Source organism: Miniopterus schreibersii (assembly GCF_964146895.1).
Source record: "Miniopterus schreibersii genome assembly, chromosome: 18".
In the NCBI taxonomy this organism is placed as follows: domain Eukaryota; kingdom Metazoa; phylum Chordata; class Mammalia; order Chiroptera; family Miniopteridae; genus Miniopterus; species Miniopterus schreibersii.
In genome coordinates this window covers 19,045,201-19,072,341 of record NC_138121.1, presented here as the reverse complement: position 1 = coordinate 19,072,341, position 27,141 = coordinate 19,045,201, and the positions used below count along the sequence as shown (strand labels likewise).

The 27,141-nt window shown below is 40.3% G+C and overlaps 1 protein-coding gene across 4 annotated transcripts in view; it reads left to right on the top strand.

Annotated features, from left to right (window-relative positions):
• Positions 1-26,755, top strand: part of WDR59 (WD repeat domain 59) — a 57,898-nt gene extending 31,143 nt beyond the window's left edge. For 2 of the 4 annotated variants that reach the window (XM_081118164.1, XM_081118166.1), the window contains exons 15-27: positions 352-447; positions 595-751; positions 1,226-1,295; positions 4,910-5,063; positions 8,455-8,511; positions 13,969-14,102; positions 15,243-15,324; positions 18,374-18,486; positions 19,763-19,913; positions 20,010-20,082; positions 21,279-21,405; positions 21,561-21,703; positions 25,337-26,755. In XM_081118164.1, coding sequence (XP_080974290.1) covers positions 352-447; positions 595-751; positions 1,226-1,295; positions 4,910-5,063; positions 8,455-8,511; positions 13,969-14,102; positions 15,243-15,324; positions 18,374-18,486; positions 19,763-19,913; positions 20,010-20,082; positions 21,279-21,405; positions 21,561-21,703; positions 25,337-25,572 — 1,593 coding nt within the window. In that variant the 3' untranslated portion in view covers positions 25,573-26,755. The remainder of the gene's footprint in view (positions 1-351; positions 448-594; positions 752-1,225; positions 1,296-4,909; positions 5,064-8,454; positions 8,512-13,968; positions 14,103-15,242; positions 15,325-18,373; positions 18,487-19,762; positions 19,914-20,009; positions 20,083-21,278; positions 21,406-21,560; positions 21,704-25,336) is intronic. The other 2 variants (XM_081118167.1, XM_081118165.1) reach the window with 1 other exon arrangement.
• Positions 26,756-27,141: the final 386 nt, after the last annotated feature.

The following is a 27,141-nucleotide window of genomic DNA, read 5'->3' as shown; positions in this document are numbered from 1 at the left end:
TATTATATGTACCACTCAGAGCAATATTCAGGTCAGCCCAGGGTGGATAAGGTAGAAGGTGATGAAAGGAGCAGAATTCACTGTAAGTAAAGAATATTGTTTCCATTACTAGAAACGTGCCCTTTCATAACCAGTATGTGCCCACCTAAGGAAAGGACTTCTCAAAGTGGGCTCAGAAATGAATCTCTCTGAGCCTCTAGAGAAGGTAGAAAGTAGGATATTGAGTGGGAAGCCTCAGGCACAGCCATGCTCCAGTCTTCCTGCATCCTCATTGCTTCTGACTGCTTTGAAGAAGAAAAGCGAATCAGGAGAAAGAATGTTGCTATGGACTGTGTTTCGTGCCTTTTCCAGATCCTGAAAGACACTTCCCTGCAAAAAGTGAAACGCAACCAGAGTTGTTTGGAGCCCTGCCTCCGCCAGCTTGTCTCCTGTCTTGAGTCTTTTGTGGTAAGATTCTTATACCAACTTATGCTTTGGTGTTTCTCTTCTGCCCTTAACTCCTGGGCACCCTGATTTTGTAATAATGTATATTTATTTTTCAATTCAGCTTTGAGACAGGTTGTGGTTTTTAGTCTGTTGATTTTTAAATTTCAGAATCAAGAAGACAGTGCTTCCAGCAACCCCTTTGCACTCCCAAACTCCGTGACACCACCCTTGCCCACATTTGCCCGGGTAACCACTGCCTACGGGTCATACCAGGATGCCAATATTCCCTTTCCTAGGACCTCGGGGGCCAGGTTCTGCGGAGCAGGTTGGTCTCTTTTTGATTCTCTGATTCTGGATTTTGAGGGAGAGCAATTTTTCTTTTGTTTTTATTTCCTGAGAACTCAAAAGACATCTGTAGTAGTGTAATATGGTCTGATGCCAGATTGGCATCTGTGGACATATCCTATGAACATTCACCAGAATTATAGTCTTGGGAGTGTGAATTTGAGTTTTACTCAGAGTCCTGATTTTCAACAGGGGACATGTCCCCTAGCTGGGTAATATAAAGTACCTGTGAAGACTTTTTCCAAACGACATACATCCTGTCTCTCCTGGATCCTGGAGATTCTGACCTTTGTTCTTGTTAAGTATGCTGCAGTCATGAGCCTTTGCACCTCACGGAAATGTGTCCTGTCCTTCAGGTATATTGAGATAGACAAAAGATTGACCAATGCTGCCTTAGGATTTCCCACGCCCAGCTCATTGACCTTGATGTGCACCTGTGATTCTCCTTTGTCAGGGTATCTGGTGTATTTCACAAGGCCTATGACGATGCATCGAGCAGTGTCTCCGACAGAACCTACTCCAAGGTGAGTCTGGGAAATACAGATGTAAGCTACATTCATGAAGTGGGCAGACGTCTGGGAATGACCACTGAGTTTGTCTCTGGACAATTTATTTTAGCTTCAGTAAATATCTAGTGTAAGTGTAGTTTTATGACCTTAGGACAGTGCTGGATTCTCCTCAGCAATAGCTTAGGGATGATAATGGCACCTACCTCCCTTACTTACTATGAACATTAAGTGAGTTAGTCCCTATAAAGCATTCAGAACACTGCCTGACACAGAGAGAGTGCTCCAGCTATGTTTCTTATTATTGCCACTTTTTTAAAAAAAAGTTTTTATTAACAGTTTCATTGAGATAAAATTCACATAGTATACAGTTGACCCATTTAACGTGTATAATTGAATGGTTTTTAATCATCACTACAGTCAAATTCTAGAACATTTTCATTATCCCAAAAAAGAAACTTCATATCCCTTAGGTGTCACCCCTCCCCCCAAGACCCCTATTCTTCCAGCCCTGGACAAACTCTAATCTACTTTCTGTCTATAAATGTGCCTATTCTGGATATTTCATATAAATGAAGTCATATGTGTTCCTTTGTTACTGGCTTCTTTCATTTGGTGTAATGTTTTAAGGATCATACATATTGTAGCATGTATCAGTACTTTATTTCTTTTTATTGCCAAATTTTATTTATACACACACACACACACACATATATACACATACACATATATACCACATTTTATTTATTCATTCATTAGTCAGTGGGCATTTGGGTTATTTCTACTTTTTGGCTGTTATGAATAATGCTGCTATGAACATTTGTATATAAGCTTTTGTGTGGACATATATTTTCATTTTCCTGGGTATTACCTAGGAGCAGAATGGCTGGATCATATTGTAAAGTGTTTTTTCTTAATTAATAAACCTTATCATTTAGAGCAATTTTAGATTCATAGCAAAATTGAGTGGCGAGTATAGAGAGTTCCCATATACCCCTGCCCCCCACTCACACAATGTCCCTCATACTACTGGTTTTTAAAAACTTAAATATTATAAGTTTTATAGCATAGACTTCTGGTTCTGCAGTGTGACCATGATAACTTCTAAACCCTCCTGCTACAAACATCTGGATGTATCGGTGTAATATATTAACATACTTATGAATAAGTAGCTGAGCTGACAAGAAAGGAGATTGGACCAAGCGTGTGAGCAGGCGCTGCTGCTGTCCTGGGAGTTTGCCAGTCTCTGCAGTAACACCGGCAGATGAGACATTGGCCCCACAAGAACTAGGAGTTAAGTGCTAGAGACCCCTTACATTATACTGGATTCCTTATTTGACAAGTTCGACTAGAAAACAATCACCTGCTCTCAAAGGAGAACAAGAATATCTATATCTGAACTTTGGATCAATGGGGAAAATGTTCCTATTAGAATGTTTTTCATACTAACAGTATTTTATTGAGTTATAGTTTACAGCACACAAATGTGAAATGTATACTTTGATGACCAGCGCCCAAATCAAGATACAGAGCATTGATTGCCCTCACCACAAAAGTTCCCTGGTCCCTTTACTCAGAGGAAACCGCTTCTCTGACTTCCATCATTGTAGCTGAGTCTTGCCTATGCTTGAACTTCATCTAAATAGACTCATGCAGCATGAGCTATTTTATGTCTGGCTTATGTTACTCAATGTTTTTGAAGTTGATCCTCATTGTTGCATGTATCCATAGGTTCATTGTATGAAAACAGTACAGTTTTTTTTGTTCATACTCTTAATAATGAACATTTGGATTATTTCCAGTTTGGGGCTATTTTATGTAGACCTACAAATACAAGTCTTTTTATGGACCTGTGTATTAATTTCTCTACCCAAGGAGTCAAATCTCTGGGTCATAGGATAGGTGTATGTTTAATTTTATTAGACTTGCCAAAAAGTCTATTCCCAGTAGTTGTACCATTTTACACTTTACCAGCAATGTTTCAGAGTTCTGGTTGCTCCACATCCTCTCCAAAATTTGGTCTTTTCAATTGTTTTAACTGTAGCCATTGTGGTAGGTGTGTAGTATTATCTCATTGTGGCATTAATTTGCACAACCTTGGTGAGGACTAATGATGTTGAGCCACTTTGTGTGCTAATTGACCATTTGGTATCTTTTGTGGTGTGCCTGTTCAAGTATTTTGCCCATTTTTTTGGACTGTTTCTTATTTATTTGTGGTAGTTTTTTCATTTTGGTTACAAATTCTTTGCTGGGTGTATGTATTGATTTTCTTCTAATCTGTGGCTTGTCTTTTGCCCTCCTTAGTGATTTTTGATAAACAGCATTTTTAAATTTTGATGACGTCCAGTTCATCACTTTTTAAATTTTATGGTTAGTGCTTTTGTGTCCTGTCTTAAAAAAATATTTGCCTACCGCAAGGTCATGAAACTATTCTTCTGTGTTTTCTTTCAAAAGTTTGTAGTTTAAAATTCCTTATTAAAAGTCTATAATCAATCTCAAATTAATTTTTGTGTATGATGTGAAGTAGGAGTCAAAGTCTATATATATATTTTTTTCCAGTAAAGATATATCATTGTTCCAGCACCTTTTATGGAAAAGATTTTTCTTTTCTCATTCTACGTTGATACCTTTGTTGAAAGTCAGTTGATCATATGTTTGTGGATTTATTCTTTTTTTCTTAAATCTACTGGTCTTTCCTTATGCCAACACTACACTCTTAATGTTGCTTTATATAGTAAGTCTTCCAATCTGCTAGTGTAAGTCCTCCAAGTTTATTATTCTTTTTCAGGATTGTGTTGGCTATTTGTCTTTTACATTTTTGTAAAAGATGCAATCAGCTTATTTGTTTTTGTGATGAAGCTCAAATTTTGATTGGAATTGTGTTGACTCTGTAGATCAATTTGGAGGGAATTGGTATCTTAACAGTATAGAATCTTCCAGTCCACTAGCATGGTATACTCTCTGTTGTTTTGGGTCTTTAATTTCATTCAGCTATATTTTGTATTTCCTTTATTTTTTATTTTTTTATTTTTTTACCATTTATCCCCCTATACCCTCCTCTACCTCACCCACCCACCTACCCCCTGCAATCACCACACCATTGTCCATGTCCATGAGTTCTTTCTTTTTTTTCCTTTTTGCTCAATCCCTCCAGCCCGTCCCAGCTCCCCCCAGGGCAGTCAGCCTGCTCTCTTATCTATGAGTCTATCTCTAATATTTTGTATTTTCAGTGCACACTGTTTTCATTAAATTTGTTTCTAAGTAGTTGATATGTTTTGCTGCTATTGTAAATGAAATTTTAAAAATGTTTATTTTCCAAATATTTGTTTCTAATATATAGGAATACAGTAAATTTCAGTAGATTGAACTTGTAAATTCACTTATTAGTTTTAGTAAGTTGTAGATTCCTTTGAATTTTTTATGTATATAATCCTGGGAACATTCTCGGCTTCTGCAGATAAAGTATTTTTCAGTTCTAAAAGTTCTATTTGGTTCTCTTTTTGGGGTTTCCATTTTCCCCTCCCATTTTATCCACCCTTTCCTCTTGGTTTCATCAAGTGCTAAGAATGGCACTACTTACAAATATGGAAAGATTGAAGCCAGTATGGATAATGCTGCATTTTCAACCACAGATCTCTCTCGGCATTGTCTGCTTATCATACTGGCTTGATTGCGCCAATGAAGATCCGCACAGAGGCCCCTGGGAACCTTCGTTTATACAGTGGGAGCCCCACTCGCAGTGAGAAAGAGCAGGTCTCCATCAGCTCCTTCTACTACAAGGAGCGGGTAAGCAGCAGAGCCACAGCCTCTTACTCTTATCTCTTCCCTGGATTTTTGTTCTTTGTCTCTCTGCCTGCCACACACAGCAGCTAAATTAGTAATCCCCTGTAGTCTTTCAACCTTTCATAATTAGTTTGTTAAAGAAAGACTGTTGTTTTGTGCTTTTCCATTGGTTTTTAACTACTGTAAATTGTATGTGGGAGGATCTCCCCATTTAACCCTATTCTTGTAATCCCCATTCATTAAATTGATCTTTCTTTCAGATAAAATAATTGAGCTTTAGGTCTTCCTTGGTATTCTGATGTTCGTCAACAAATTAAGGGGTATTTCTGAAGGCTTGGGATCTTGCTATATTTGGAATTTCATATCTGTGAGAAGTTTAAAACCTCTTTGATCTCTAAGAGGTTTTATAGTTTTCCTAAATCTACACTGAAGTACCCATTTGAATGGACCAGTTTATATAAAAATCACCTGAACCTGTCCTTATGTTCCTGGGTTCTTAAGGAACTCATCGTCTCTAAAGTAGATATTAAACTGTCAGAAGCCTTTAATGATGACAATGTAGAGAATGTAGAGCGTAGGAAGGACTCAGAACTCTTGTCAGATTGAGAGTCTGGCTTAAACCGGCTTTTAACTGACATGCTGTTTTAAACAGAGTTACCACTGAGCTACTCACAAACTCAGTCCTTTGGGATTCTTTGTTGTTGTCCTACAGTAATTAGGAAATGATGGATTGACTATAATTTTAAAATTTTAATTGAATTATTTTAAATAATTCTAGCAAGTGTTTTGATTGCAGTATACTATCTAACCTTCTTGGTTCTCAGTGACAGTTGGCCATCTCTGACTTTGTTGTCTGAAGTGAGTAGCAGGAACTGATGCTTGAGACAGGGCTAGGCTTGGGCAAAACCATTCAGTTGAATAGGAACAATGATTTTTTGTTGTTGTCTCTCTAGTCAACCTTCTGTAGTCACCTTCTTTACATCTGTGCTGGAATGAATCCCACTCCTCCGGCTATCACAGACCTTCTTGGAACACCATATCTTCCCAGATATTTTCATTTAAAAAAATGTGTGTGTTGTTTTTTTTTAACACAAGCTAGCTGGTAACCGGTTAGGTGATTTGCTAAACTGGTTGGAACTAAGGCATTTAATTGACATGCATGCTAGCCAGACTAACTCATGGTTGGATAAATGTGCGAATTTTCTTTAGCATCAGTGCCCAGTTAAGGAGATCTTTTAGTCACAGATACAGTTCTGAATTTCCTTCGAATCATGTTATATGCTACTCATGCTTAGATCTGGATTGGGCAGAATGCATGGACTAGCACTTTTGACTCTGTGACAGTGTGTAAAGGCCACGTCGAGTCAAAATAACAATAACTCCAGTTCCAAGTTGGGACCTCTCCTAATACAGAAGCATTTGTAATGCCTGCACTCATGTGTTTGATGGTCTGGCCCCTTTTACTACAAACACCATAATCATAAAGAGGTATCAAAGGAAGGATTGTGATATTTCATTTTGGGGTGGTTTCCACTGTGCTGCTTCTCTACAGAAAATGGGCTATGATTGTCCCCGAGGATGACATAGGAAGTGGTCTTTAGGTTATATTTTAGATAGTGAGCAAGTAAAATGGGGAAGACACTTTTATTATAATTTTACATGAAACTTTTACATTGCTATGTAACCTATACACAGAAAATTTCACAAATTGTAAGCATCTAATTCAGTGAATTAACAATCATACCAGCCAGGAAATAGAAAATTACAAGAACCCGGAAGCTCTGGGGAAGGTACATTTCAATGGATGACATATAGCAATTATTAGGTTAAACCGTATGAAATTGGTGATATTTGACCATTTTGACCTTAAAGAAAAGTTTCAGGTGGTTCAACCTAATAAAATGTTAAAATGAGCAAGTCAGTTATTTTGTGATGAATCTGAAATAAATTCATCTCTCTTTGAAGCTTGTTCATGTCCATCCCATTTACATGGGGCAAAGAGGGCGGATTAAAGAAATGAGATACAGCCATGATATTGTATACAGGCCGTCTTATCTTCCTTAAGGCAATACGGTTTTGTGCCTTAAGGAGTATTTTCTGATTCTCAGGTGTCTAGTTTCATGGGTCAAAAAATAGCATTTTCATTACTTTGGTTCTGAAAACGATTCCAGTTTACTAAATTTCTCTGCTTTTATTTTCAGCCCAGCTCTTTCTCCCACATGTTTCTATTCTCTTTTAGATCTCTAAATGAGTAAGAATAAAGGAAATGAATACAACTGCATTAAAGTATAGTAATGAAGGGATTACAGCATATTTTGGCAATTACAAAAAACATAGAGCTATTGGGGATTACTTTCCTTTTCTCTTGTTTTTGTGTTTCTAACCTGCCCTACTTAGGTCATGTTATATTCAGCCAAATGTTCTCCAGATGAAATTCCAAGATTGCTCCTAAAAAATAAAAAATCAGACACCTTTTATAGGAAATTAGAAAACAGAGAAATGCTAACATTCTTTGGTAACTGGGCCAACTATTAATAGTTGATGAAATATTACTTATTCTAAGGATAAATCGGAAGGCCCAGAACTTCAGAGAAACATTAGATTCTACCCTAGAAACATTTAAAAAATTTTACAACATCCCACATTTGCTTCAGTTCTCATTATGAAAATCGCTCTAATGTAAATAGCTGGGGAGGTCTTGAAGTTTCTAGAATAATTTCTGATTTCCATAAACCGTGTCTACGCTCCCAGTTTTACACTGATGCTCATGTTATTGAGAATGCCCTTAAGAGTGTAAGTCCTCAGCCTTAGCTTCCTTTTCCCCTGCATTTCTCTGGGCTCTCCTTTCCCCATGGCATCACTCTAAAAATAGTCCTGCAGTCCCAAGGTCAAGATTTCCAATTTCTCCAATGCCTTTAGCCACACACCAGAAAAATGTATTGAGTCTATGGAAGAACTTCTTCCTTTTTAGGAATGAGAATCTTCTCGCACATACACATGCCTCCGAAAGGGCAAGCAGAGTCCTCCGCTATTTCTCTACTTGCCCTGTGATCCTAATCCTCATTAGAGAACCACAGACCTTGATCACAGTTCCTTTGTTGGAGCTGTGTGGATGTCAGCTTCCTACTATCTTTAAATGTGTTTTAGGCTGAAGAACAATGACATTGGAGCTGGATTTGGAGTGTGATGGGTTGGGCGGGAGGTAAGGCAATTCACCTAGTGCTATATTTAGGTTCAGATTTTGTCATCATTTCAATCCCGATTTTGTAGTATATTATGGTACCTTTTAATCCATCAGATGTGTGGGAAGTTTTCATTTTATTCTATATTTTTCCCTTTTAATTTTCTTGGTGTTTTTCTTCCCTCCTCCTGGGTGTAACGTTTTCACGCACAGATGTCTCCTCGCTCTGCCCGGCGACGTTGGTCCATACAAGCAATTAACGACTTCCCGGTACTGTGCGCTGTGCAAATGCTCTCCTTGACTAATCTTGTCTCTGCCCAAAGGCCCAAGAATAAAATGCCACCTGCCTGGCTTTGAGGAACCTGAAATGACAGTCTGGCTGGATTTCAGGACCAGCAACAGTAAATTTTCATTCTTGGGAGTCAGGCGCCAAGGACTGCCTCCTCATTCCCTGACAGTTGCAAATGGGTGAATACCGATACCATTAAGGGTTGTGAATGGACTTCTTTGAAAATGAAGCTCAATGCTGGATTTCTTGGAAAGAACTTCGAATGTAAGCCTTTAGCTCACCTGATTACATTTGGAGTGTTTGTATAATTTCATAGAGCTTTCGAAAGCCTACCTTTGGCATTGGGGAAGCAGAGGAAGATATAAGAGGCTTCCAAAAACAAACATTTTGTCTGTTTTTATTGTCTTGGTCTAATTCAAAGAGGGAAGTGCCCACCTGCTTCACTGACGTGACACATAAGCTAGTTTTTATCCTTTGGGAATTTCCTGGAACAAATTTTTTTCCTTACCGTCAGTATTTTGCATTGACAGTAAAGCCTGCACTATGGACATCCTCTCTTCCTTTTCTTTCTTTCTTACTCCTATTGGCCATCTCCCCTCTTCTGTCTTCCTCTCCCGCCCCCTTTATGTGTCTGTAGTGCCATGGTGACCTTGGGCTGTGCAAGGCAGCCTTGAGGCTTTAGCATAAATTTCATTTGGTGTAAACAAATATTTAGGGGACTAGTTCTATAGCCCTTTCATATAAAAACCAGTTGAAATCAGGAGCCCTGATTATCAAGTACCCCTGCTGCCAACAACTTGCAGGTGGAGCCACCAGAGTGGCCACCTTTCCTCAAAAGGTCTGTCCCAGCCAACTTGACTGATAAATTTCCACTGGTTTTTCCAGCAGTCCCCCTCCTGCTGCTATTTAAATAGGAACTCGTGTGGACTCTGCCCACTCTGCTGATTATGCACTGTTGATGGGGTTGCTGCGAAGCAGTTGGTGGCTTATTCTTGGGCTGTTTTTACATTTTACCCATTTATTGGCATCTATGTTGCCTCCTAGTGTAGCAGTAACACTGGTGGTACAGTCGCAAGCTGGCTCTTGGTTGTCATTCAGTGCTATTTGAACCAGTGCCTCCCTTCCTCTCCCTCGCACTCAGCTCCTTCCCTGTCCGCCCTCTTTCCCGTAATTCCATGAACACCTTGGTATGTTCAGAGGAGCATCCTGGTGCTCATTATGTGATAATTTGTCTGTCTTGCTTTGTCTCTCTCTCCCCCCTCAATCCCTGCTTATAATCTGTGGGGAAGGGGCATTTTCTCTTGATGGGGCATTGAGAAGACCTAAGAGAAGTGCAGAGTCCTTTGCCTCCAAGAAGTGCAGAGTCCTTTGTACTGATTTTACAGTGCAGAAAAGTATCCATGTTTTAGCCTGTCAGAGTGGGACTGGAGCAATGCAGGAGGTTTAGAGGGCATTTGGGCCATAGTGCCCCCCCCCCCGCCTGGAAAGACCTGCCACATTCAGACTGGGGTGTCATTGTTCTTTGCCTTTCTTCACCTGACAGTTGCACAGATAAGAGAAACTCCTAAAATAGCCTTAAGATATGAAGGGAAAAGGAAGTCTTGGGGAAGTGTGGATGGAATACGAATCCTTTTTATTGCCAAAGAGGAACACCCTGAAAAATTGTCCATGCTTGTTAGGGAGCAGCAAGAATTTGAGATTTAGCATGTCTTCATTTAGGCAGCCTTCTTTTATCTGAATCGCCAAGAAATTGGCCACGAGACAGGACCACTAAGTGACCCTTGTAGGACATAGGGGAGATATTTCATATGCTAAAACCACAAACCAACAAATTTAAACAAACTGTTTTGTGACCGCTTAAAGATTTTTGATTATGTTTTGTAGCATTCCTTGCTGGATTAAATGAATGAATACTGCTTCCCATAATTGCTTTTATAGTTTGATTCTTGGTGGCGGTTATAATTAGGTGGTCCTGTGTTGGGGAAGCTTCTCCTATTATAGGCTGACAGGAAACTTATAGAAGTTTCATAAAACATCACCTATACATCAAACTATCAAACAGAGAAGCACCTAGAAGCCTGGTGTCTCAAGAAATTGACAAGAAATTCCCGGGAAATATAAACTGTGATTTCCATAATTCAGTGGAGGATAATTATAGATAGTTGTTCAAGACCACTACCTTCACATTGTCATCAAGTACTTACTGACACTGGTTTGTTTCTACTGATCTCTGGAACCCAAGACTGCAAATTGGGGAAGAATCCTAAGACAGCTCATTGGACTCTGAGTCTTCTCTATGAAGGCCCTTAATCCTAACAAATGCATAATGGTAATTAAACAGCGTGAGGTGCAGGCCCTTGAACCTGGCCTGAAACATAGCACCTGGATCTGAGTGTGGTGTGCCCAATGTGAAGCCATGTAGCTGCAGAAGCTGCTGGCCTCTGCCGATCTGCAGCACACTGCCCTGGCATAGTGGGACAGTTAAGTGCTTGGCAGAGAAGCGACTTTAGAAGTGAGGAAGTATAGAGGATGGTATTCTGGCTCTGCCTCATTAGAATCAGATGCTGATCTCCTATATACAGAAATGGATCCATTTAAAAATGGCCCACACTATTTTCATATTAACGGTAGCTTAGTCAGGACTTAATTTTTTTCTTTTTAATCTAAAATCATGCTCTCTAAAACAGATGAACAAATATGGGCTCAGCAGCCTGACAGGCCAGTTTTCAAATCTCAGCTCTTATGAGTGTGGCCTCGAGTGATAGAGGCAAAACCCCTTTGTGAGAGAGCTGTAGTGAGGCTCACGCTCACAGAGTGAGTAGTCTGTAGCAGGAACTAAAATGAATAATGACAGGCTAGCCTTGAAATCCTGTCAGGTATCTGTACACTTGGATTTGTGTCCAGGACATCTCTCATTTTCCACATACGGGCTCCTATGTGGCCATTTGTAGGTGAGGCTCTGGGAAAATAATTACTCATGATCTTCCATGTTCATTACCCACATCCCTCTGTGCAAGTATCTTTGACATTCTAAAATGATCATTTTTAGAAATAATTTAAGTCTGCTAGGAAAAGCACTTTTAAATGAGCTAGTCTATTTGCATATGAACCACTTTTGGCACATGGGTCTTAATATTTTCATTGGGTTTGCTTAAAAAGCCAGGGAATTGTGGTGATTCTCACTGTGGTCTGAAAGCTATAGACCCCATCCCTCGTGAGCCTCCATTTATTTCCCCTGTTTAGTTAAACAGAGCTAGTTCATTGCTTAATTATTCAAGTGCTTCTCATTCCTCTTTGTAATAAGGAACCAGAGGGACTGCCTGGAACAGTGTTTTAGAAGCCTTCTAACCAACCCAAAGACCGAATTAGTTGGGTTATACTCCCTGGCCAAATCTTTTTAGCCTCCCTCCCTCCCTGCCTCCCTCCCTGCCTCCCTCCCTCCCTTCCTTCCACCTAAATCTTATGTGAGATGACCAATTATGTGGGACCTGTGGGTTTATCCTTTCCTAGAATTTTTAAACTCCTGGAAACCTGTATGAAAATTGCAATGAAATGAGTGTTGTACTTATACCCTCCCTGTTCTAGTTAACCACATTTGTGCTGTTCCTGACTCTGCCAAATTACCCTCCCTGTTAAAACCAGTCATATCATAATACCAGTGCACACATGGCAACATCGCCTTGTGTTGGTTAACACTGCCTGGCTCCAGTCCATTCTGACAGGTTGTTTGTTCTTTAGCACACATACTCCCCTTGTACACACGTCAGGATACTTGTGGCTAAAAGGATAGCATTTTTTGTGAGTACGCATATAATTCTAGTTTAGAAAGCCAGGGCTAGCAGAGAAGTGAAGGGCTACCCCACAATAATAGTTAAGCTCCCTCGTGTGTTGCAGAAAAATGTCTTGTGTATGGATAAATAGTAAATAGTAACTGAACTGCTTCTTAAGAGCAAATGGATTAAGGTCCAGATTGATAATGTAGCATATGTATTTATCAATTATGATAAGCAGTTCAAATTTCCAGCTAAACTTCTTCATTTACCTTCCATGAACTAAGTCCAGGTGTCCTGGATTTAGTAGATTCCATAACACTTACTAATCCTATAGGAAGTTACATGCATTGGGCTACTTTGGGGGGTTAGATGGGCCATCAGGGGTCAGAGATGTCTGAATATAGACCTTGACTAATTTACAGAAGAGTGATTATATAAAAATCACTTGTGGAAAGTGAATCTGTGGGTAATATAAAAATGATCTAAGCTAAATTTATGAAGGCTTATATACATTCATAAAAATTTTAGATTTTAAAATTACACTTTTTTAGTTTATAGAGTTTGCACTCTCCTTTTCATTGTACCCTTATTAACCTTGTGAGATTGAACAACCAAGCTCATCCTGAGCCACATGTTATCAGTAAATGAAGAGAGAGTGACATGAGACTAAATTCACAGCAAATACGTAATTTGCCCAGGGACACCTTGAACCAGTACATATGGCATAAAGACCAATAAACATTGGTTTTCTGACTCCAAATTGCAGACCCTTTCACTAGTTCCTTTTGTATCCTTTGTTAACAAATATGTCTCCTTTCTCCTGACTTGAGTCACTTTGGTGACCGCCTTTTTAATTTTTGGCAGTATAATAAAATAGAATATCACTCCCTTGGCTGGTTGTCATTTTGGAGATACTAGATGGTGCTACTCTCTAATAATTTCTAAGATAGTTCTCATTTCCCACATACAGGCTCCGACATAGCCATTTGTAGGTAAGGCTCTGGGGAAATAAGATAGTTTGCTCATGATCTTCTATGTCCATTACTCATATCCCTCTGCTCAAGTATTTTTGACATTCTAAAATGATCACTTTTCAAAATAGTTCAAGTCTGCTAGGAAAAACAGGGTAATTCTCCTTGAGCTGCTAAGTTTTTCTGTCTGCTTACCATAGATTAAAGTTTGCAGAGCTCACACTTGTGAGATTGAACTATGTCTGGATTAAATTCTCAACAAATCCTGTTAAAACTCATTTAGAAGGAAAAAAACTTTGATTAGTTGCAAACAAGAACTTTGAACGTAGGCCTGAACCCAGCCTTAAAAGTTGCTCTTCTCCCACATTTTTGTGGTCTTTACTAACTTACTTGCCTGCTGTTCTTTTTCTTCTTTATTTTTGAAATTCTGGCTTCACGGTGTCTGTTTTTGAGCACCTGCAGAATGTATACTATTCTGCAGGAGGTGCTTGTTTTCCTGTTAGGAATTTGGACCAGGAGCTCAATGCCCTTTGTTACCCTTTTATTTCCTACAGATGCTGACTCATATTATTGTGGGCATGATGTAATGCAAAGTCCCTGCAAATTACCACTGACCCAACTATGATGTACTCTGCAACTATAGGTTTCCTATTCAGCAAAGTCCCCATTAGTTACATCTTGTCATCTCCCCCAGAAATCAAGGAGATGGAAAAGCAAGCGCGAGGGATCGGACTCTGGCAACCGACCAATCAAGGCTGCTGGGAAAGTTATTATCCAGGATATTGCCTGCCTCCTTCCTGTTCACAAGTCCTTGGGGGAGCTGTACATGTAAGTTCAAAATTTCAGGTATGCCATGCCTATCATTTACTCATGATTATCAAAAGTGGGTTTTTTTTTTAAGTATGGGAACCCTTTCTTCAAAAGCAGTTTTAGGAGAAGTCCAGTATATTAACTTTCTATTGTGCATAACAAATTACCACAAACTTAGTGGCTTAAAACAACATGCATGTATTATCTCACAGTTTCCTTGGGTCAGGAGTTTGGGCATGGCTTAGCTGGGTCCTTGCTCAGATCTCACAAGGCTGAACTCAGGTTGTTGACCAGACAGTGTGCTTATCTAATGCTCAGGGTCCTCTTCCTGGCTCATTCAGGTTGTTAGCAGAATTCAATTTTTTGCAGCCATTGAGCTAGGTGAATTTCATCTTGTTTGAGGCCAGCAAGAGTGTCTCACTGTCTCTTTACCTTTTTTCTAAGGTGTTGCTTGATTAGGTCAGGTTCACTCAGGATAATCTCCCTTTTGACAAATTCAGAGTCGACTGATTAATAATAACCCAATTATGGAAGTGATATCCCATCAGTATTCACTGGTCTTGCCCCCATTTAAAGTGAGGGACTTATAAAAGGTACTTAAGCAAGGGGCAGAAATTTTGGGAGCAGTCTCAGCATTCTGCCTCCCATACCCAATCAGGAAAAGAGATAAAACAGAGCCACTTTGGTTAAAGGAAGTTGGGGGATGAGTGACAACCTATGATTCCCCTTCTTCCTGAACCTGAACACATAACAAAAGTATTTATTTTGTAGTATATACACAGCATACTAAGCATACTACTCTCTGTGTTAGAAACTACAGTGTTGTATGTATCTCAATCCATTTTTATTCAACCCTCAAGCCTGGGGAACTTCACAGAAAAGCAGGTTCGCAAATTGGCTTTTGAGTCTGGCCTCCTCTCCTGTCTTCCAAGAGGTGAGCAATTTCACCTTCCCCAGGCCTGAACCCACAGCATAACATCAACTGCTAGTTAAGCATTCTCTCCATGTTACGTGCAAAGGGATCTTTAGGCCAATGCAAAGAAAATATTTCGAGTGACAACCAAAGAGGCAGTTTTTAGTCTTGTTTGTTAAACCAGGAGTTAGTTGACTTAGGAAGTTAGACTAGAGATAAACTTTTTAATTCTTTTTAAATTTCAGATTAAATGTAAATGATATTCAAGAAACGTGTCAGAAGAATGCCACTTCTGCCTTGCTTGTTGGAAGGAAGGATCTTGTCCAGGTATTATCCAACCCTTTTGCTGGAGATCTGATTTTTCTTTCTGAACAGGTTGTTTTCACTTTGTAGTTGTGGTTTAGTGACATTTCAAGGTGTGTCTCATATTTTTGCAGTTCCTCTCCCATTTTCTTTGCCAAACTGCAGGGCTAGAGCAGCTTTCTAAATCTCTTCGATGCTTTTCTTATTAGTGCTTAGTTGAGAGGATCCTAAAGCATTTACTAAGTATTTTTTATTGCATTTCTTTTCTATTTTAGTACCATGGTGATGGTTATATACCTAAATTTGGGTATCTGTATCTACCATTTATACTCTCAATTCTGTTTTCTTTTTACTTTAAAAAATGCTTCATTTCATAACAGGTTTACAAAAACATCCCTTTAGAATAGGTATGTTCAGTTATAAAATATGATGTGATCTTACAAAAATTTAAATTTTCATTTTTACAGGAACACAGTGTATTAAAGCAAACTGCTCCTTTATTGTTTTTTAACAGCTTTATTGAGATATAGCCCATATACCATGCAATTCACCTATTTAAAATGAACCATCCATTGGCTTTTAGTATAGTCACAGGGTTTTATAACCATCACCACAAAAACATTTTCATTACCCTAGCTCTCAATCCCTTCTTCCTCCACCCAGCCCTAGGCAACCACTAATCTACTCTCTGTCGCACCTTTATTTTTTAGTGTGAGGATTAGATTGAACAATGGAAACTACTAGCTGTTATCCTGTCCACTTAGTTTTTTCCCTTATAACCTTCCAGATGACCTGAGCTAAGGCCTTCTTTTGATTTCTATTTGTAAAAAATCCCTAGGATTTCTATTTGTCTTCTAATAAATACTGTCAGGTTTTTGCCCAGACCCTGTTAGGTGAAATTTAAAGTCATGAATATAAGGACCTAGCCACCTAAAGTTCTGTGTACACTAAGAAGCCAAATAAAGTAGTAGAAATATTGTGGAATGTATAACAGGATGCATAGGTCCAACTCAGCACTCTAGTGGTGTAATCCCGGGCAAATTATTTTAGACTCTCTCAGCTTCTGTATACAGGGGGCAAAGTAGGTTTACAGTTGTTCATATGGAAACTATTACAATAATTAATTAATAATAATAGAAGAATAAACTGTGTTTCACATACCCATAACTGTAAACCTGCTTTTGCCCTACCCTGTATTTGTGAAATGGGAACCATAAGAATAATTACCTCATAGGGTTGGGGAGAAGATTGGTAAATGCAATGCTAAGGCAGACCCAATGTTCATGTTCTGAAAAACATTCTCTGAGAAAAAATTACTTCCTAAAATGTTTTTTTATTAAGTTGATTAGGAGATTCAGGCCAGTCTGGTGAAGTGGAAAGATCCATTCCTTGAGTTTAGACAGACCTGAGTTTAAGTCTGGACTCTGTCACCCTTTTGTCATGTGATCCTGGGCAGCTACCTCATCCTTTTGAACCTCAGTTTCCTTGACTATAAAATAAGCACAATACTTCTGAGGTCCTTATGAGAGCTAAATAAAGTTACACATGTAAAATTCCCTTACCTACATCATCTGATAGATGGTAACTACCCAACACACGGTATAATCACTGCTGCCATTGTTGCAGTGATCATCGTCATTTGTGCCATGTTACTGTTTAAGGGGACAGAAATGACATCAATGCAGATGCTTGAAAAAATTTTTATATTCTTCATGCACATGTTGAAGATGATGTGCCTACTGTTGTGCAAAGAGTTGCAGAAATAAGCCTAAGTGTCAACTATTTCTGTTGAAGCTGTTAGGAAATGTATATTATAAGTGAGGAAATAACATGCCTAAGTTGTGAGTCAGGGTAGTAAACATCCTATCCTGACCCTTTCAGCAAGCATGCAGGTGGGTGAGGTGAACATAACCTCAGGTTTCTCATTCAAACCATTGTGCATTATGCAACTAGGTTGGTGCCGCATGATTTAATGGATTTTTTACATACGTGATGTGTTTCTCTGCCTGTTTTTCAGTATTTTTATTTGCTCATTCTTTTTTCTTAGATTATAAATTCCTTGGTTTAAAGTCTGTACTTCCTCTTTTCCAGTTTCTCACAGAGTCTGTATATTGTTTTCTAGTTAGTGGGCATACAATGATGTGTTGCTACTAAGAAAGATTTCCCAAAAGTAGTATTCCATTTTTAAACGTGTGGAGGGGAGTGGGCTCTGTTGATGGCACAATGTATTTAGCTTGTGCTAAATCTTGGGTTTAATAGACACTTAGTGGACATTAGTTTCTGCTTGATCACTCCAAGCCCCCTGAGATTTCAAGTTGGATGGAGATATTCCTCAGATTTGGTGTCAAAAAAAGAAAGCCAAGTCTATTTTGTTGTGGCCTATTTTCTGTAGTTTCAGAGAGTATATGGAAACTTTTGTAAGGGAAACAACAGTTTTTCATTACTTGCTAAAGAAGGTCATATCTTAAATGTGATACAGAATGCTCTTTTTCTCTCTGCCAGTTCACTAATGAAGCAGCAGAGTCCTGGCTGGTCTGGGTCAGTTGGTTGGGCGTCATCCTGTGCACCAAGAGGTTGCCAGTTTCATTCCTGGTCAGGGCACATGATGAATTACGGGTTTGATCTCCAGTAGGGGGCATGCAGCAGGCATCTGACCGATATTTCACTCTCACATTTATGTTTTTCTCTCTCTTTGTCCCTTTCTCTCTAAAAAGAAATTTAAAAATATTTTAAAAACAAAATCTTAAAAAAAAAAAGCAGCAGAAAAAGTTATGAGTTAGTGGTTAAACAGACAACCTATTGAAGTTATTGTATGGTGTCATTTCTCTGAAGTTTGATTAATGAAAGTTTATTAGGCTAGTGTTTCTCAAATGTTATAGTACCCTAAGAATCTTGTTAAAATACTATTTCTCATTCAGTAGGTCTAGAGTGGGGCCTAAAATTATGTGTTTCAATAAGCTCTCAGCTTTGTGGTTCTCAGAGAAGCAAGGACAGGATGTATGAGGTGGGGTTCTTTCATGCTTCCTGTTCCTGTCCTCACCTCAGTCTGAGTGTTTCTTTTTTATTTGTCCAGGTTTGGTCACTGGCTACAGTAGCTACAGATCTTTGCCTTGGTCCGAAGTCTGATCCAGATTTGGAAACCCCTTGGGCTCGGCATCCATTTGGGCGACAGCTGCTGGAGTCACTGTAGGTTTTGAGAGCTGAAAGTGAGGAAAAGTGATGTAAATTTTAGGTCTGTCAACACTTTCAAGGTTATCATCTGGAGTAAGGTGCAGAGGCCCAAGGAATGAGAGGTGGCAGTGAGAGGTACCCTTTTTGCGCTACAATAATTCTGTGCCAACTAATTTTTTATAGCAGAAGGAACTATACAACATTTGTCATCTGTAGCAAGGATTTGAGACTCATGTGTCCTTTTTATGCTTTGGCTTAAAAGTCACATCAGTCTGAACACAGGAGTTGGAGCTCTTGAGATGATAAATTTCTTGGGTGCTATAGAGCTTTGCCCCCGACAGCAGATTAGAGAATTGCGTGTTGGCTTTTCTGGTGCTTTCACCGTATTAGTTTGTGAGAACACTGAACTTTTATTTGATTTATTGCACTGAAATATGGCACACTGGAAATATTATGTGCAAAATGGTTTTCTACCAGGTAAGCCCCTTGGATCTCTGTAACAGTGAGGCCTAGTTCCTGAGAGAGAAGGAGAAAAGGTCTGCTTTTTTCAGGGGAAGGTTTGCTTTACGTACTGGTTGAGGCCAGACCTGGGACAACATGTGCTCACACTTCAGTTGCCTCGTAGTAACGCAGGGATGATAATGCTTTTTCTACACACTTCATGTAAGGCTCACATAAGATAATGAGTGTGAGAACACCTTAAAAAATATTAGTCATTGCTCGGTAGGAAAGTATCAACATTATTTCATCGCAAAGGCCAAGTCCCTGCAGTCCCTACGTCACATTCTAGCACAGTGGTCCTAAACGCAGCAAAGGGCATATGAGGACCGAAAAGGTGAAACTGTTCCTTGTTGTCCTTATTTAATAGCTCGTTTTCCTAATTCCACTTCCCAAGTCTATTGCCTCCACCATACTGTGGGAGTAGAGTATTCTCTGAGCACCTTCACATAGTTTTAGGTTATATGAAAAAAATATAGAGGAACCCCCCAGAAAGCAGCATGATTGTGCCCTGGAGTTGGGAGAGAGCATGTGTGTCTTCACTAAGATGCTAGTTTAGTCTGTGTAGTTCTTGGAGAAGCTATGTTCAAGTCTGAGCCCATGCTTGATGCCAACCAGAAGCTTTCAAATTAGTTTTCTAGGTCATCTGTAGTACCTGACAGGGGGTTCTGAGGAAGAATTGAGCATCCTCTCTTCCCTATTCCTATGGCAACAACCTGCCATGATTGTGATAGCATCCTTCCTCCATCTCTTCTCTTGACTAGTTTTCTCTCCTCTCACCTTTTTTCTCCAGGTTGGCTCATTACTGCCAGCTCCGGGACGTCCAGACACTGGCTATGCTGTGCAGTGTGTTTGAAGCCCAGTCCCGGCCTCAGGGACTACCAAACCCTTTGGGACCTTTTCCCAGTCGTTCATCTAACCTGGTGGTGTCCCATAGTCGATACGTAAGCTTGTGATTTTCTGGTTTGTGTCTGACTTTTCCTAAAAGGTAAAGTTTCATGGGGAATGGTATTCTGATGCTGCTCCTGTTTGTTCTGCAGCCCAGTTTTACCTCCTCTGGTTCCTGCTCAAGCATGTCAGACCCAGGGCTCAACACTGGTGGCTGGACCATAGGTTGGTATGGAACTGACTTAGCCCACGCTGGATGTTTAGTTCTCTAAAAGCTGTGTGTGAATTGCGAAAAATATGTAATTTTTAGTTGAATAGTCTCCGTATTTTTCTTTGTTTCTCATTTTTCTTTAAATTTAGTATGATGGTGATACTGTAGTCAGCAAGGCCTGGACTTTCATGTTTGAACAGGCCAATTTCTGGAAGGGCTGTGTGCCTTTCTGGGTTGCTTTATATCCCATGACCTTGAGAAACTGACAGTGAGACTTCCCAGTGTTTACCTCCAAAACCTAACCCTGTCTTTCCTCCGTCACACCCCTTCCATGGTCATCTGCCGTTTCTTGTTATGTACCATTTTTAATGCAGAGAAATACACTGAGCCTGATTCCAGCTGGCCGTAAAGATCTATTTAGTGTGTATTTGTGTTTTCTGGATTTTTAAAAAAAATTATCTTTATTGTTGAAAGTACTACAAATGTCCCCCTTTTGTTCCCATTGACCCCCTGCATCCCTCCCCCCAGGCCTTCACCACACTATTCTCTGTGTCCATGGGTTATGCATATATGCATATAAGTTTTTAGGTTAATCTCTCCTCACCCACCCCTGCCTTCCCTCTGAGATTTGTCACTCTGTTCTGTGTTTCTATGTCTCTGGTGTTTTCTGGATTTTTAAAATTTCTTTTTAAAGATGATCTTAATATTCTTGATTATAAAAGTAATACATGCACAGTGAAGAAAAAACATAGCAGAAAGTATTAGAGAAGAAAATAGTAATCTTGGTTGCCTACCTAGAAATAACATCTGTTAATATTCCAGAACATTTTCTTCCAACCTTTGTGTATGTGGGGTGTAGATGGGGTCGTTCTGTATATGTGACTTTGTGTTCTGCTTTTAATTTCATCATGAGCATTTTCTCATGTCATTTAAAAAATCTTTAAAAATAATGACTACCTAATATGCTACTATATCACTATTACCATAATTTTCTTAATCATCATGTGTGTACTTATCAGGCTACTAATAAATACCTAGAGAGAACAGTAAGGCTAGGAAAGAGTTCTGTTTAGCTATATTTCTCAGGATCTTCAACTTAGCTTCTTTTTCTTCTGGGGAAAAATTGGACACACACTGCTTTGTGAGAGTTTTTAGATATTTCCATGCCTTCTCTGATTCTCATCTTCCCTTCCTGTTCAATTTTCTTTAGCCGGGAGAGAGATGGAACATATATCTTCACCTTGGGGAGAGTCCTCACCAGAAGAAATCCGCTTCGGGAGTCTGACCTACAGTGATCCTCGTGAGCGAGAACGTGACCAGCATGATAAAAATAAAAGGTAACGACCTTCCCAGGTGAGAGCTGTACTTTCATAGTGCTTAGGTTCCCCCAGATCAGGACTCTTGCATTAAGAAAGGTACGTAAAGTGCCATTTGGTATTAAGCTTGTTTTTTCTTGAAGGAACTGACAGGAAACCTTTTGGATTTTATCCAGGCTCCTGGATCCCGCCAATACCCAGCAGTTTGATGACTTTAAGAAATGCTATGGAGAAATCCTCTATCGCTGGGGTCTGAGAGAGAAGCGAGCCGAAGTGCTGAAGTTTGTGTCCTGTCCCCCAGATCCTCACAAAGGGATCGGTAAATATGCATGTTTTTCTTTTCCTGTCATTATCTGAAAGCTTCTATAATTTAATTTGTCCATAAGACTTGGAATGAAGTTTTAGTTTCTCGTTTGTAAGTAGAAATTTCTGAACCATTTTGAGTCTATGTTAAGCTTCTGAAAACCTTTACATTTCATGGAGAGTAATTTTTATTATAATAGAAGTAGTTTTCTATATAATACTGAGGTATTGATTGTAATTCGGAATATTTATTCATTTATTCAACTAATAGCTATCAAACTTTTTTTAGCACAGTGCTAACACATTTCTTTGCATGGAACTCACAGACTAACGGGGCAGAAAAGTTAAGTAATTAAAAATTGTGATCAATATTTAACAGCAAACAGAAAGGATGTTGAGGCAGGGGGAGAGAGAGAGATTTAGAAGCTGTGCCGAGGTGTATTGTGAAGGCCTCTCTGAGGAGCTGAGGGCTGAAGGATAAGGAGCTGTCTGTGCAGAGGGCAGCAAGAAGAGCATCGTGCAGAGGGAGCAGGCCTGTGGGAGAAATTACTTGTTATTTTGAACAAGTGAAGGAAGCCCAGTGTGGTTAGAACACAATGATTGAAAAGATTGGTAAAAGTTAAAATTAGATAGGATAATTCGATTATACTTATCTATATTATATTTATATATAAAATAAACTAGTAGGATATTTAGGAACTTGTAAGTAAAGAATTTGGATTGTATTCTAAATCCAATAGTAAGCACCCAGCTGGCGTGGCTCAGCAGTTGAGCATAGACCTATGATCCAGGAGATCGCAGTTCAATTTTTGGTCAGGGCACATGCCCGGGTTTCTGGCTCCATCCCCAGTAGGGGGCGTGTGGGAGGCAGCCGATCAATGACTCTCATCATTGATGTTTCCATCTCTCTGTCCCTCTCCCGTCCTCTTTCTGAAACCAATAAAGATATATTTTAAATAAAAAAATAAAAAATCCAGTGGCCAGCTTAAAAGGGCATTAAGAAGTAAGTTATGCCCCGACCGAGTGGCACAGTTGGTTGGAGCATCATCCTGTACACAATAAAAGGGTTGTGGGTTCAGTTCCTAGTTAGGGCACACACCTAGGTTGTGGGTTTGATTCCCCAGTCTGGGCATGAATGGGAGGCAACCGATCGATATTTCCCTCTCTCTCTCCCCCTTGCTTTCTCTCTAAAATCAATAATCATATACTCGTGTGAGGATTTAAAAAAAAGAAGAAGAAGTATGTTACTTGCACTGGCTTCCATTTTAAGTGGATCACCTTGTCTGTTACATGAAGAAAGGATTGGAGGAGCAGAGGCAGAGGTAGAGGGAGGAAGGCTCAAGACTGAGTTGTGAAAGAGAAACCAATGGCCCAGTCTAGGGGTGATATCAGTGGCAGTGGGGAGAGATGGATGGACTAAAAGTATATGTTAGAGGTAGACTCATTATGACTTACAAACAAACTGGATGTGGGATTGAGGAATAGAAACAAAATTTGCATGATTCCTATGTGTGAGATATCAGACTATAGCAGTCATGTAGGCAGTCAGATGTGAGTCTGGAGCTCAAAGGAGGGAGGGACTGGGACTAGAATTAGGGCTTTGGGAATCTTCAGCATATAAATGGTATTTAAGCTGTGAGAATGGGTGTATTTACCGGGGAGCTAGTGGGTGGGGAGGAAGAGTACGGGGGAGCAAGTTAGAGAGCCCTCCCACTCTGAGCCTTGAGAGGAAACTAGTACATGGAGCTTGAGTCTTGGAGGAAGAACCAGAAACAGGGACTTAGAATGAGACACCAGTAGCAAGACTGTGTGATATGAAAGAAGCTAAGAGGAGAGATGTTTTTTAAAGGGTAGAATGGAAGACTGCCAAAGAAAGTGGACTGAACACACATTGATTTCTTCTCTCCTTAAAGTGTCTATATAGAGCTTTTCTGAAAAGGCATAACCATGCAAGGAGAAGTAATGTTGGCAATAAAATCTGGGACCTGGGAGTTGGTTAGGTTAGTGGTGGCTGATTTTATAGGGCCTGAGAAAGCTGAACCCCAAACTGGCAGGCAGAAAAACAGTAAGATCCATAGCAGAACCTCCAAATGGCACAGGAATTAGTGGCACCCAGTAACTCTGGAAGTGGCACGAAGGTGAGATTAAAAACTAGAGTATTGTTTTGTTGTTGCTTTTTGTTAATCTTCACCCAAGGATATTTTTTTCCATTGATTTTAGAGAGAGTGGAAAGGGGGGGAGAGAAACATTGATGTGAGAGAGACACATGTATTGGTTGCCTCCCTCATACACCCTGACTGGGGTCATGGATTGAGCCTGCAACCCAGGTATGTGCCCTTGACCTGGAATCAAACCCGAGACCCTTCGGTTATGTGGGCCAGCACTCTAACCACTGAGCTACACAGGCCAAGGCTGGTGTATTGTTTGATCGCCTTTCCCTGCTGCCAGTTTGCAGAACAGGTGCCTACCCTTCCTCTACCCCAGCAGAAAACTGGAAGTTCATTCTCCAGAGAAGGTAAACGCATTTCTAGATTGGAAGTGCCTACCAAGCACTTAGCAAAATGAATGAAGATGTAGAATAAAGAGAAGACCCCAGGAGCCTCCAGAGAGAGAAAACAGGTTACATACAAGGGACACTTCTCAGGAGCATGAACTAGATACTGGAAACTAGATGACAACGCAGCAGTACCTTCAGAAGTCTCAAGAAAGTGGTTTCTAACCTAGAATTCTGTACCCAAGTTACCAGTCAGGTGTGGAAGTGAACGTTCATCCTACCTAAGGAGGAGAAGCAGATTCAATCCAGGAAACCAGGGAGTTGGAATGACAGTGAAGAGAGATGGTCGTATTTATGTGTGTACAGACTGTCAGCAGATGGCAGCTGAGAAAAGAGGAAAGGCTGGTGAAGCTAGATGGCATTAGCCTCAAAAGGAAAGGTGACAGTATGGAGGCAGTGATGGGACACAGTGCCCACCTCCTCCTGCCCTGCTCCTCTGAGTAGATAGAGCACATGGGACAGTTTGTCCTGGAGGTGGCACTTGGAAGGCCAGGCAGGGAGGAGGAAGGATTCCCAGAGCATCAGGGGATGATGGCAGTGAACACAGGCCACCTGGACTCAGCATAGTGACTGAGGCAGACTGGGATGGGTGGATGGTGGGATTAGCCCTCAGGGTCTCTTCCAGGAGGCTGGGGACCAGTCATAGCAGAATGGTCCTGACATCTTCCCCAACAGTGGGGTGGCACTACAGTGTCCTGACCTGCTTCTTGGTCATCAGCAGTTCAGTTCTTTCAGCACACGTTTGTTAATCACCTGTGTGTCAGGCCCCTGCTGCTGTTGGGGCGGGAAGAGGAATGAGACCTCCAGGCTGCAGACACTGGGAGTTTGACCAGGACTTGTGAGAGCCAGGCGACTGCGCCCCCTCTGCCTGCACCCTGCCACTGCAGTGACAGCAGCTCCTCTTTATAACACTTACTGCGATTGTAAAAGAAGGGGTTCTGCTGTTTAAAAAAAGAAAATTGAAAATCACTGGTCTGATAGGATCCCACAGAGTCCTAAGATGTAGTCATCTTCCTTAGCTCACAGTGCCCAGTTTGCTTTTGCAGAACTGAACTCATGATGTCTCTTGTTTTGGCCATCTCCAACCATTTCCAGAGTTCGGCGTGTACTGCAGCCACTGCCGGAGTGAGGTCCGAGGCACGCAGTGTACCACCTGCAAGGGCTTCACGTTCCAGTGTGCAATCTGCCACGTGGCAGTTCGAGGCTCATCCAATTTCTGCCTGACCTGCGGGCATGGTGGACACACCAGCCACATGATGGAGTGGTTTCGGACCCAGGAGGTGTGTCCCACTGGGTGTGGGTGTCACTGCCTACTCGAAAGCACTTTCTGAACTTACAGACCGTGGGAATTGTCGGAAATCCCAGAGGACCCCATAAGTGCAGGGGACAAGCTCTCTGTCAGGAGACAGGCTGCAGAACCCATTCCTAACTGGACAGGGGTATGTTCCCCTCACAGACAGTGCAGCACCAGCTGTGGGAGCCTGGCTTTCTTCGGTTTGGCTGCTGGTGGCATTGCTGGAGATGGATGAAGGCAGCCATGCAGAACTGTGAAGCCAAGTGGAAGTTTTCTTGGAGAAAAGCAGCTGCCTCTAGAACCGTGTTGACTTTTAAGGTGTTAACCTTAAACCACTGAACAGCATCCTTTCTGATGCCATTACAGAGACCAAGGTCAGATGCAAAGGACAGTCTCCTGAGCCAAAGGACAGTGGACAGTAATTTAGTTGACAAGTGGGCCTATGACATAAGTTGGTACATTTCATGAACTGATGGATAGTGGTTTAAAATATACTTAAATTATAAATATATAATGCACTTAAGGGTTCTTAAGATGTATTTTTTTTGTTCATTATTTCTCTTCCAGTTGTTCTCCCATGGCTAATAAAATCCTAGTAATTGTTTTAAAAAAAGAGAAAGAGGGAAATGAACAATGATTTAGTGAGTCTTTATTTTTACCCGACTTCTAATTGAAGTTAACTCTTGGATATGAACAAAGTCAGTGCTCAGATTTTCAAAGGAAATGCTGATGTACTTTTGTCATCTGACAGGAGAAAATAGAATTTGACATTTAAGGTTCTTCCCCACCCCAAGAGTCTTTTAATAATTTCTTTCAGCAAAAGGAGAATGAGACGGCATCGCAGTGTTGATGTCAGTCTTTGTTGCCACGGCGCAGGGTGCCTGAGTTCTGGTAAGTTCCTCTACTCTTCACTTGGGCTCCTTCACGAGCCTCGCCCCATGTTTATCTGTGTTCCCACTGGTTATAACTCAGATATCCAACAGTTCTTCAGAATCATTTTCAATGCCTTGTATTTTGTATGTGCCAGAAAAAAAAAACCTTTCAGATATTGCTAATGAAACTTATATTTGTCTCTTAGAATCTTACCATTTCAAATTGATTAACTTCAGAAATATATAGCTACATGTGTCACAGTGCATTATACATCATTGTGTTTTAAACTATAGGTCAGCACTCATTAATAGATTTTGAAATCAATTTAGTGGATAAAAACCAGCATTAAAAAAAATGAAATAGAGCCCTGACTCGTGTGGCTTAGTTGGTTGGGTGTCGTCCCGGGCACCAAAAGGTTGATGGTTTGATTCCTGGTCAGGGCACCTGCCTGAGTTGCGACCTTGATCCCCAGTAGGGGACATGCAAGAGGCAGCTGATTGATGTTTCTCTCTCTCTCCCCACCTTTCCCTTCCTCTCTCTCTGGAAAAAAAAATAAATTTTTAAAAAAATGAAATAGAGTAGAAGAAAAATTATCAGAATTACCATATGTAGTTAGGGTAAATATTGTTTTGTGTAACTTGTTTACAAGTGTATATGCACACACTTGCACACATGTGTAGTGGGTCACAGTATAAATTCATTTCTTACTGAGGCTTGTGGTCAGACATTTTCA